General features: G+C 29.8%; 1 protein-coding gene across 1 annotated transcript; it reads left to right on the top strand.

Annotated features, from left to right (window-relative positions):
* Positions 1–7,362: 7,362 nt before the first annotated feature.
* On the top strand, positions 7,363–13,019 carry LOC132562485 (uncharacterized). Its single transcript, XM_060227229.1, has 4 exons — positions 7,363–7,674; positions 7,958–8,131; positions 8,753–8,776; positions 12,566–13,019. Exons 1-4 carry the CDS (start codon positions 7,467–7,469, stop codon positions 12,622–12,624), a joined length of 465 nt encoding a protein of 154 aa, XP_060083212.1. The 5' UTR covers positions 7,363–7,466; the 3' UTR covers positions 12,625–13,019.
* Positions 13,020–13,409: the final 390 nt, after the last annotated feature.

Raw genomic sequence — 13,409 nt, 5'->3', positions numbered from 1 at the left:
TTACAGGATGGATAGTGTGTACTTATTTATTACAGGATGGATAGTGTGTACTTATTTATTACAGGTAGATAGTGTGTACTTATTTATTACAGGTAGATAGTGTGTACTTATTTATTACAGGTAGATAGTGTGTACTTATTTATTACAGGTAGATAGTGTGTACTTATTTATTACAGGTAGATAGTGTGTACTTATTTATTACAGGGTAGATAGTGTGTACTTATTTATTACAGGATAGATAGTGTGTACTTATTTATTACAGGGTAGATGTGTGTACTTATTTATTACAGGGTAGATAGTGTGTACTTATTTATTACAGGTAGATAGTGTGTACTTATTTATTACAGGTAGATAGATAGTGTGTACTTATTTATTACAGGTAGATAGTGTGTACTTATTTATTACAGGGTAGATAGTATGTACTTATTTATTACAGGGTAGATAGTGTGTACTTATTTATTACAGGGTAGATAGTATGTACTTATTTATTACAGGGTAGATAGTGTGTACTTATTTATTACAGGTAGATAGTGTGTACTTATTTATTACAGGGTAGATAGTGTGTACTTATTTATTACAGGTAGATAGTATGTACTTATTTATTACAGGGTAGATAGTATGTACTTAGTTATGTACAGGGCATTTATTACAGGGTAGATAGTGTGTACTTATTTATTACAGGGTAGATAGTGTGTACTTATTTATTACAGGGTAGATAGTGTGTACTTATTTATTACAGGTAGATAGTGTGTACTTATTTATTACAGGTAGTACTTATTTATAGTGTGTACTTATTTATTACAGTAGATAGTGTGTACTTATTTATTACAGGTTAGATAGTGTGTACTTATTTATTACAGGTAGATAGTGTGTACTTATTTATTACAGGTAGATAGTGTGTACTTATTTATTACAGGGTAGATAGTATGTACTTATTTATTACAGGTAGATAGTATGTACTTATTTATTACAGGTAGATAGTGTGTACTTATTTATTACAGGGTAGATAGTGTGTACTTATTTATTACAGGTAGATAGTGTGTACTTATTTATTACAGGTAGATAGTGTGTACTTATTTATTACAGGGTAGATAGTGTGTACTTATTTATTACAGGTAGATAGTGTGTACTTATTTATTACAGGTAGATAGTGTGTACTTATTTATTACAGGTAGATAGTGTGTACTTATTTATTACAGGGTAGATAGTGTGTACTTATTTATTACAGGTAGATAGTGTGTACTTATTTATTACAGGGTAGATAGTGTGTACTTATTTATTACAGGTAGATAGTGTGTACTTATTTATTACAGGTAGATAGTGTGTACTTATTTATTACAGGGTAGATAGTGTGTACTTATTTATTACAGGGTAGATAGTGTGTACTTATTTATTACAGGTAGATAGTGTGTACTTATTTATTACAGGGTAGATAGTGTGTACTTATTTATTACAGGGTAGATAGTGTGTATGTAGTGTGTACTTATTTATTACAGGGTAGATAGTGTGTACTTATTTATTACAGGGTAGATAGTGTGTACTTATTTATTACAGGGTAGATAGTGTGTACTTATTTATTACAGGGTAGATAGTGTGTACTTATTTATTACAGGGTAGATAGTGTGTACTTATTTATTACAGGGTAGATAGTGTGTACTTATTTATTACAGGGTAGATAGTGTGTACTTATTTATTACAGGGTAGATAGTGTGTACTTATTTATTACAGGGTAGATAGTGTGTACTTATTTATTACAGTAGATGTGTGTACTTATTTATTACAGGGTAGATAGTGTGTACTTATTTATTACAGGGTAGATAGTGTGTACTTATTTATTACAGGTAGATAGTGTGTACTTATTTATTACAGGGTAGATAGTGTGTACTTATTTATTACAGGGTAGATAGTATGTACTTATTTATTACAGGGTAGATAGTATGTACTTATTTATTACAGGGTAGATAGTATGTACTTATTTATTACAGGGTATGGATAGTGTGTACTAATTTATTACAGGGTAGATAGTGTGTACTTATTTATTACAGGTAGATAGTGTGTACTTATTTATTACAGGTAGATAGTGTGTACTTATTTATTACAGGTAGATAGTGTGTACTTATTTATTACAGGTAGATAGTGTGTACTTATTTATTACAGGGTAGATTGTGTGTACTTATTTATTACAGGTAGATATTATGTACTTATTTATTACAGGTAGATAGTATGTACTTATTTATTACAGGTAGATAGTGTGTACTTATTTATTACAGGTAGATAGTGTGTACTTATTTATTACAGGTAGATAGTATGTACTTATTTATTACAGGTAGATAGTGTGTACTTATTTATTACAGGTAGATAGTATGTACTTATTTATTACAGGGTAGATAGTATGTACTTATTTATTACTTATTTATTACAGGTAGATAGTGTGTACTTATTTATTACAGGGTAGATAGTGTGTACTTATTTATTACAGGGTAGATAGTTTGTACTTATTTATTACAGGGTAGATAGTGTGTACTTATTTATTACAGGTAGATAGTGTGTACTTATTTATTACAGGTAGATAGTGTGTACTTATTTATTACAGGTAGATAGTGTGTACTTATTTATTACAGGGTAGATAGTGTGTACTTATTTATTACAGGGTAGATAGTGTGTACTTATTTATTACAGGTAGATAGTGTGTACTTATTTATTACAGGGTAGATAGTGTGTACTTATTTATTACAGGGTAGATAGTGTGTACTTATTTATTACAGGGTAGATAGTGTGTACTTATTTATTACAGGGTATTATTACAGGTAGATAGTGTGTACTTATTTATTACAGGGTAGATAGTGTGTACTTATTTATTACAGGTAGATAGTGTGTACTTATTTATTACAGGGTAGATAGTATGTACTTATTTATTACAGGTAGATAGTATGTACTTATTTATTATGATATTGTCTATCTGAGGCCTTGTATAGAAATTGGCTATGTACTGTTACCCTGTATGATATTTTCGACCTGTAACACTCTCTGAACATTGTTTATTAACTGTTGGAATATGTATGATATTGTATGTCTGTCACCCTGTATGATATTGTATGTCTGTCACCCTGTATGATATTGTATGTCTGTCACACTGTATGCTATTGTCGAACTGTAACACTCTCTGAACATTGTTTATTAACTGTTGGAATATGTATGATATTGTATGTCTGTCACCCTGTATGATATTGTAAGTCTGTCACCCTGTATGCTATTGTCGAACTGTAACACTCTCTGAAAATTGTTTATTAACTGTTGGAATATGTATGATATTGTATATCTGTCACACTGTATGATATTGTATGTCTGTCACCCTGTACGATATTGTATGTCTGTCACCCTGTATGATATTGTATGTCTGTCACCCTGTATGATATTGTATGTCTGTCACCCTGTATGATATTGTAAGTCTGTCACCCTGTATGCTATTGTCGAACTGTAACACTCTCTGAAAATTGTTTATTAACTGTTGGAATATGTATGATATTGTATATCTGTCACACTGTATGATATTGTATGTCTGTCACCCTGTATGATATTGTATGTCTGTCACCCTGTATGCTATTGTATGTCTGTCACCCTGTATGATATTGTATGTCTGTCACCCTGTATGATATTGTATGTCTGTCACCCTGTATGCTATTGTCGAACTGTAACACTCTCTGAAAATTGTTTGTTTACTGTTGGAATATGTATGATATTGTATGTCTGTCACCCTGTATGATATTGTCGAACCGTAACACTCTCTGAAAATTGTTTATTAACTGTTGGAATATGTATGATATTGTAACTGTTGGAATATGTATGATATTGTATGTCTGTCACCCTGTATGATATTGTATGTCTGTCACCCTGTATGATATTGTATGTCTGTCACCCTGTATGATATTGTATGTCTGTCACCTTGTATGATATTGTATGTCTGTCACCCTGTATGATATTGTATGTCTGTCACCCTGTATGATATTGTATGTCTGTCACCCTGTATGATATTGTATGTCTGTCACCCTGTATGATATTGTATGTCTGTCACCCTGTATGATATTGTATGTCTGTCACCCTATATGATATTGTATGTCTGTCACCCTGTATGATATTGGCTATCGTGCCCCTTTAACATCCATCTGGATGGAATTCAATGTTTGTTGTTTAGTACCATGAGTTATTTTCTAATCAGAGTCACACAATCTTGATCCCATATTAACGTGACAGAGAGAGGTATATTATACTCTTTAACACAGGTTTCCGGCATCTAATTATAGTTTAAGTACTTAAGTAGTATCTATGAGAATAACATCCGTACATCGGGAATAATACTGATAAAAGGTTACGTACTCTAAAGGCATGTCCGTACTTGTCCATGTCCAAGTACTGTTGTAGGGATTATTCATGCTTATCAACGGACATGTATGTCAATATAAAATTACTCATATACGCCATCAATACGATATCTTGGTGTATTTATTTAAAATAATAAAAATATCATGTGTGTAGACTTCCCTTTATGTGAAAATAAAAATTATTGAAGGATTTTCTGCCAATCTGTAATATTTCTTTACTGCCCTCAGTATCTATAATAGTTCTAACTCTTTCACAAATAAAATATCTCTAAAGTTGTATCAAAATGTACTATTCAATTATATGTCTTTATTACAGTCTTTGAGATAGCAGCTGATAGACACTGGAGGGCTGTTAGTTCCTTAGGTTTGCCGTAACCTACACGCCTCGTTTTCATTTATTCGCGGCCCGGTTTATACATGTAATATGCACATGTACTTGGCGCTGTTCTAAAATTATCAGATTTATGAAAATTACGACATTTATTTGATTGTGGGGCTAGTGCACCTCCCCATCCAGATTTGGACCTTCCTTTTGATCGCTTTGGTTGTTCCTCAGTCACCTTCTAGGCTTCAAAGTTTAGGCACTTAGCTCCACTGACAAGTCCTAGAAGGACGAAACAGCTGTATGATGTTACATCCCTGACAAGTCCTAGAAGGACGAAACAGCAGTATGATGTTACATCACTGACAAGTCCTAGAAGGATGAAACAGCTGTATGATGTTACATCCCTGACAAGTCCTAGAAGGACGAAACAGCTGTATGATGTTACATCACTGACAAGTCCTAGAAGGATGAAACAGCTGTATGATGTTACATCACTGACAAGTCCTAGAAGGACGAAACAGCTGTATGATGTTACATCACTGACAAGTCCTAGAAGGATGAAACAGCTGTATAATGCAGCATCACTGACGAGTCCTAGAAGGACGAAACAGCTGTATGATGTAGCATCACTGACGAGTCCTAGAAGGACGAAACAGCTGTATGATGTAGCATCACTAACGAGTCCTACAAAGACGAAACAGCTGTATGATGTAACATCACTGGTTAGTCCTAGAAGGACGAAACATCTGTATGATGTAACATCACTGACGAGTCCTAGAAGGACGAAACAGCTGTATGATGTTACATCACTGACAAGTCCTAGAGGGAAGAAACAGCTGTATGATGTAACATCACTGACAAGTCCTAGAAGGATGAAACAGCTGTATGATGTTACATCACTGACAAGTCCTAGAAGGACGAAACAGCTGTATGATGTTACATCACTGACAAGTCCTAGAAGGACGAAACAGCTGTATGATATAGCATCACTGACGAGTCCTAGAAGGACGAAACAGCTGTATGATGTAGCATCACTGACGAGTCCTAGAAGGACGAAACAGCTGTATGATGTAGCATCACTGACGAGTCCTAGAAGGACGAAACAGCTGTATGATGTTACATCACTGACAAGTCCTAGAAGGACGAAACAGCTGTATGATGCCGTTTAATTTGTTGTTTGACTATATTGTATCTAGCTCTTAATTTGGATCAAAAAATTTTATTCACTTGAGATCAAGATTTTGTATTCTTTGAGAAATATTTCAATGACTTATTACATGTATGTTAGACACAAGGCCCCCAACCCTTGCCCTACTATGAAAATAAAATAATTAACAAATTTTAAAGAAGTTTAAATAAAAACAAGAAAAAAAGTTATTAAAACTACACATACTTGAGATGTAGTATGTGTTGTTTAACTGATTCTGATACAGGAGACATTCATAACTTATGTAATTTCTAATCCACATCTTATAAAATACGCTTAATATCAGGCAAATGTGCCCACGCCATGAATCACCCTCTCAATAGCTTCCCTACACACCTCACTCGGCTTCCTTTCACCGGAACACGCATTAGGGACAGGGGTTGTTGTATAGGTTTGATGACGTCTATGTTGTGATGTGGTAGTGTTATGGAGTACAGCACTTGATTTTGTATGACTCTTCATCAAGTGACTAGAAACATGCTGAAAATTGCTTCATCATGTGTTAAGAATTAAATTAATATTTCACTCCAGTTTTCAATTTGTAGTTGCAAATGGCTTTGTCACAAACATGCTACCATACTTTGAGTCTTATGTTTGGATGCCATTCATATCAATTCTAAATTCAGATATCGAAGTAAACCGTCTTTACATACGACACATAATATTATTAGGAGTTCGAATCAATGAAAAGTTATACATACCCTCATAACAAAAGATGATACCTTAATGTAAAATGTTTACCGTTAATTGTCTCCGTAGGAATTATTTTCAGTAAACTTTTTTCCTTATCAAATTTAAAATCAGTAAACGAACTCCATCTTAAATATTTACCGTAAACTCTTTAAATAGCCACTGTTTAGAGTAAACAGTCTGGATATCAAATATTTACAGTTAACTTTCTCCATAACAAATATTTACAGTAAACTGTCTGGATATCAAATATCTACAGTAAACTGTTCAGACATAAAATATTTACAGTTAACTTTATCCATATCAAATATTTACATTATACTTTCTAAATAGCCACTGTTTACAGTAAACTGTCTACATATCAAATATCTACAGTAAACTTTCTACATTTGCATTATACTTTCTAAATAACAACTGTTTAGAATAAACTGTTTAGACATTAAATATTTACAATAAACTTTCTCTATATCAAATATTTCCAGTTTTCTGTGTTCATATCAAATATTCACAGTAAACTTTCACTCTGTCAATTTTTTAAAGTTAACTTTCTCTATAAAAATATTCACAGTAAACTTTCTCAATATCAAATACTTTATATCTTCTGTCTCCATATTAGAAATTAAACTATTCCATATAAAATATTTACAGTAAATTGTGTAAATATCAAACATCAGAAATGAATTCTCTTAATATCAAATCCTCGTATTTAATATAAACTATAGGCGAATTTTGGGAATTGCATTAAAGTACCTTCATATTCAGCACTAACTGTACGAAACGTTTAATTGTAGGCGATGGAGGATGCAGTTATATAGAAACATCTGATCCATTCCACGTGTTACTGGTTAACAATCGATGTTATCACATGGTACAAGACACGATCACATGGAACCAGGCTGCTACTGCGTGTCGTGCCAGAAATGGTTCACTTGCTGTCATTCGAAACTCAGAAACAAATAGCAGACTTCTTCAGAGAGCTCAGAATCTTGATTCTAACGACAGAGCTGAAGTGTCTTTTTACTGGATTGGAGGAAGAATACAGGCTAGAGGAGACGCCATCACATGGGAACTAGGTAAGGCAGTCAAAACACATCTATAGTGACGTTACGTATGTTTTTTTTGAAATTTTTAAAACTAGATATTCTTTGTACTTCTAACTTTTCTTCAGTGAATTGAAACCTGACAGACTTTTGGCACGTCCCTGTATATTACACAGTTATGCAAATATATGTTGGGCCCGATTGTGTCTATATTTGTGTTGTCAATATCGGTGTCGCAGTGGTAACGCTCTACTTAGTCATTTTTGTTTGGTATCTAGTGTACGATCGCTGTATCTAAAGACGTCCATTGTTTCAGATGTAAACGGAGCTGCGGTGGGCAACCCATTTACGGCATATGCGGAAGATCAGCCCTCGGGGTTTGGTGAAAGAGGATGCGTACTGATGGATCCTTCAGTTATGGGGTGGGCCACAGAATACTGTGAACTTGATTTTGAACTTGTGGGCTATGTCTGCGAATATGAACCAAATGGTAAGAAACCTATTATTGTGTTTTAACAATTTTTCGTCTGACATCAATAATGAATTATCTCTTTACTTTCTCCTATTGTATTACATCACTTGAGGTAGAGATAGGATACTGGATAAGTGGAGACCCTGATCTAAATCAGGACATATGTATTAAGATATTTGTTCCTCCTAGACAACTTTACAAGCCATCAAACTATTCTATGATAATGGAAATATCATTTTAGTTGATTAGGAGGCCATTCGTCTACAGAGTAAAAGGTGACTTGTTCGATACCTTATAGAAAAGATTTTTATTTCATTTCTTTTTTTCTGTTGCAACCTTTTTGTTTCCTAGCTTTAAAAAAGAAACATCTTTCGCCAGGGCTATGAGACTATGAGACAATCAGTTGGGTGAGGGTAATGACATGATAGCCTGTTGTCAGCATGATCTGACCGGATACCGTATCCTCATGACTGGACAAAAATACCATAAATGAAAAACCGGTTAATTTAAACCTGTATTTTGTATCATTGACAGTTCGAAATAACAATCGTAAGGTATTACTAATCGGTGGTATATTATGTAATACTGTATGTTTTGTTTATATCAACATTTTCAAAGTAATTTTTGTCTTCATTACAGGATCGATGTCAAATATGCGAACAAGTAAGTATTATATATTAAAATTGCAACCTGATTGTATCATAGATAGATAATAGATATAGATACATAAATGATATATTTATATAAGATACCTCATTTAGATGTAAAGATGCCTCATTTAGATATAAAGATATATCACATTTAGATATAAAGATATCACATTTAGATATAAAGATATCACATTAAAGATATCACATTTATATAAAGATATCACATTTAAGATATAAAGATATCACATTTAAGATATAAAGATATCACATTTAGATATAAAGATATCACATTTAGATATATATCACATTTAGATATAAAGATATCACATTTAGATATAAATATATCACATTTAGATATAAAGATATCACATTTAGATATAAAGATATCACATTTAGATATAAAGATATCACATTTAGATATAAAGATATCACATTTAAGATATAAAGATATTTAAGATATAAAGATATCACATTTAAGATATAAAGATATCACATTTAAGATATAAAGATATCACATTTAGATATAAAGATATCACATTTAGATATAAAGATATCACATTTAGATATAAAGATATCACATTTAGATATAAAGATATCACATTTAAGATATAAAGATATACATTTAGATATAAAGATATATATAAAGACATTTAGATATAAAGATATCACATTAGATATAAAGATATCACATTTAGATATCACATTTAGATATAAAGATATCACATTTAAGATATAAAGATATACATTTAGATATAAAGATATCACATTTAAGATATAAAGATATCACATTTAGATATAAAGATATATATAAAGATATCACATAATATAAAGATATCACATTTAAGATATAAAGATATCACATTTAGATATAAAGATATCACATTTAGATATAAAGATATCACATTTAAGATATAAAGATATCACATTTAGATATAAAGATATCACATTTAGATATAAAGATATCACATTTAGATATAAAGATATCACATTTAGATATAAAGATATCACATTTAGATATAAAGATATCACATTTAGATATAAAGATATCACATTTAGATATAAAGATATCACATTTAAGATATAAAGATATCACATTTAAGATATAAAGATATCACATTTAAGATATAAAGATATAAAGATATCACATTTAGATATAAAGATATCACATTTAGATATAAAGATATCACATTTAAGATATAAAGATATCACATTTAAGATATAAAGATATCACATTTAGATATAAAGATATACATTTAAGATATAAAGATATCACATTTAGATATAAAGATACATTTAAGATATAAAGATATCACATTTAAGATATAAAGATATCACATTTAGATATAAAGATATCACATTTAGATATAAAGATATCACATTTAAGATATAAAGATATCACATTTAAGATATAAAGATATCACATTTAGATATAAAGATATCACATTTAAGATATAAAGATATACATTTAGATATAAAGATATCACATTTAAGATATAAAGATATCACATTTAGATATAAAGATATCACATTTAAGATATAAAGATATCACATTTAGATATAAAGATATCACATTTAAGATATAAAGATATCACATTTAAGATATAAAGATATCACATTTAGATATAAAGATATCACATTTAGATATAAAGATATCACATTTAGATATAAAGATATCACATTTAAGATATAAAGATATCACATTTAGATATAAAGATATCACATTTAATATAAAGATATAAAGATATCACATTTAGATATAAAGATATCACATTTAGATATAAAGATATCACATTTAGATATAAAGATATCACATTTAGATATAAAGATATCACATTTAAGATATAAAGATATCACATTTAGATATAAAGATATCACATTTAAGATATAAAGATATCACATTTAGATATAAAGATATCACATTTAGATATAAAGATATACATTTAGATATAAAGATATCACATTTAGATATAAAGATATACATTTAGATATATCACACATTTAGATATAAAGATATCACATTTATATAAAGATATCACATTTAGATATAAAGATATCACATTTAAGATATAAAGATATACATTTAGATATAAAGATATCACATTTAGATATAAAGATATCACATTTAAGATATAAAGATATCACATTTAAGATATAAAGATATCACATTTAGATATAAAGATATCACATTTAATATATAAAGATATCACATTTAAGATATAAAGATATCACATTTAGATATACATTTAGATATAAAGATATCACATTTAATATATAATAGATATCACATTTAGATATAAAGATATCACATTTAGATATAAAGATATCACATTTAATATAAAGATATAATTTAGATATAAAGATATCACATTTAGATATAAAGATATCACATTTAAGATATAAAGATATCACATTTAAGATATAAAGATATCACATTTAGATATAAAGATATCACATTTAAGATATAAAGATATCACATTTAGATATAAAGATATCACATTTAGATATAAAGATATCACATTTAAGATATAAAGATATCACATTTAGATATAAAGATATCACATTTAGATATAAAGATATCACATTTAGATATAAAGATATCACATTTAGATATAAATATATCACATTTAGATATAAAGATATCACATTTAAGATATAAAGATATCACATTTAGATATACAGATATCACATTTAAGATATAAAGATATCACATTTAGATATAAAGATATCACATTTAGATATAAAGATATCACATTTAGATATAAAGATATCACATTTAGATATAAAGATATCACATTTAGATATAAAGATATCACATTTAAGATATAAAGATATCACATTTAAGATATAAAGATATCACATTTAAGATATAAAGATATCACATTTAGATATAAAGATATCACATTTAGATATAAATATATCTCATTTAGATATAAAGATATCACATTTAAGATATAAAGATATCACATTTAGATATAAAGATATCACATTTAAGATATAAAGATATCACATTTAGATATAAAGATATCACATTTAGATATAAAGATATCACATTTAGATATAAAAAAACCATTATGATTGGTTATATGTAGGTCCTGTAATGGGATATCACCATAAGGCTATATCATGGTAGCTTTATAACTTACATTGTAACAAGCCAGGATTATGATTCCTGAAAATAATATCAGATTAAGTAAATGATGTTTATGATACATCCATGAAATGTATCTAGTATTAAAGGTACAACGTATGTTCTAGTGACCGATTGTGATGGAGTATCCTACCATACCTACACACGTGTGTTGAAATACTAACCAACATTTTTGGTATTTGATTAACTCCCTGTAAAATATCAACAACTTGATACTTTAAAAGATGCACCGAGGGAGTATTTTTATACAAGCTTTTAATGTCTTATAATGACTCCGCAGACTACATGAGTGCATGTAACTATTCAAGTTTAATTGTTTAAAGAAAGTCACCATAGTCTTTAAACTTGTCAATTTAAATAGCGTTTTTATTAAGAATACCGCTTTGTATTGTTTTCCATATTCGTTCCACGTTTCCGTAATACCTAAAATTATATTTAGAAATAGCTTAAGATTTAGAATGATTCAATCTATATCATATAGGAATATATATATATATATAATAGATATATAAGTATATGGAAAAGAATTTGTGTTAGTGATAGAATTATCACTATATGTTTTTTAGCACTTTACATCTGCTATGAGTTGTCCTAAATCATGATGAACATGCTACGGTTGCTTATTGTCATTGTTGTGGTGTTTGTCCTTTACAGGGATGTCAAAAGTGCTGTTAACTTTCCTGCTTACGGTAGTCCTTGGTCACGCTGTATGATGGCGGTGCTCTGGCATCATTGAATGTTTATAAGAAACAGAATATGTTTGTATGACTGACAATCATCCAGTAATTCGTTTTTGTTATGTCAGATCCATTTTAGTTACGATTTTTTATTCTCATTGTGAAGCAAATGAACATTCCAGTGAACAGTAATGGTCAAACTTGATCACTTGTTTATCAGAAATGCTTTTCATATGTTTTTTGTTTTCGTTACCTTAAGAATGATCTAGTCAATAACGAAATTCTATACTATAATCCTGAATCATGACATAGTGTATTTGTCCTTTTTGTAAAAAAAAAATAGAAAAAAATGCACAAATGAAAAGGCAACAGTATTTTTTTGTACTTTAACAAAAAATATATATCTATCATCTTTGTCCTTAAAACAGATTGCGGAAATCCGCGAAAATAAACTTCTTTTAAATCTTTATTCAGCTTTTTTTTCAATTCGATGAAAGATTGTTTCTCAAGAAATCCCAATTGCGATGGCCGACAACAACGGAACCGACAGAAAAACCAACGAGCACAAAACACCTAAAGTTTCATATCGCCCAAACGAAATAGAATGTTTCTTAATTTGATCACTCATAATGACTTGTTCATAATTTTCATCAATCTGCATCATTTGAAACTCGGTGTAAGTAGTTTCCCAACAGTTGTCGACATCTTGCACGTCAATAGTGATATTTGGAACATACCCTTGAATATTTAATCAACTGCGACATCTAAACCCTATAGGATGGGTAGGATGGGGATGCATGAATATTGCTATCCATAAATGC

The sequence above is a fragment of the Ylistrum balloti genome, unplaced genomic scaffold (genome assembly GCF_031769215.1).
Source record: "Ylistrum balloti isolate Yb309-2 unplaced genomic scaffold, AGI_CSIRO_Ybal_v1 Utg371430, whole genome shotgun sequence".
Lineage (NCBI taxonomy): Eukaryota > Metazoa > Mollusca > Bivalvia > Pectinida > Pectinidae > Ylistrum > Ylistrum balloti.
This window is presented reverse-complemented; position numbering and strand designations above follow the sequence as displayed.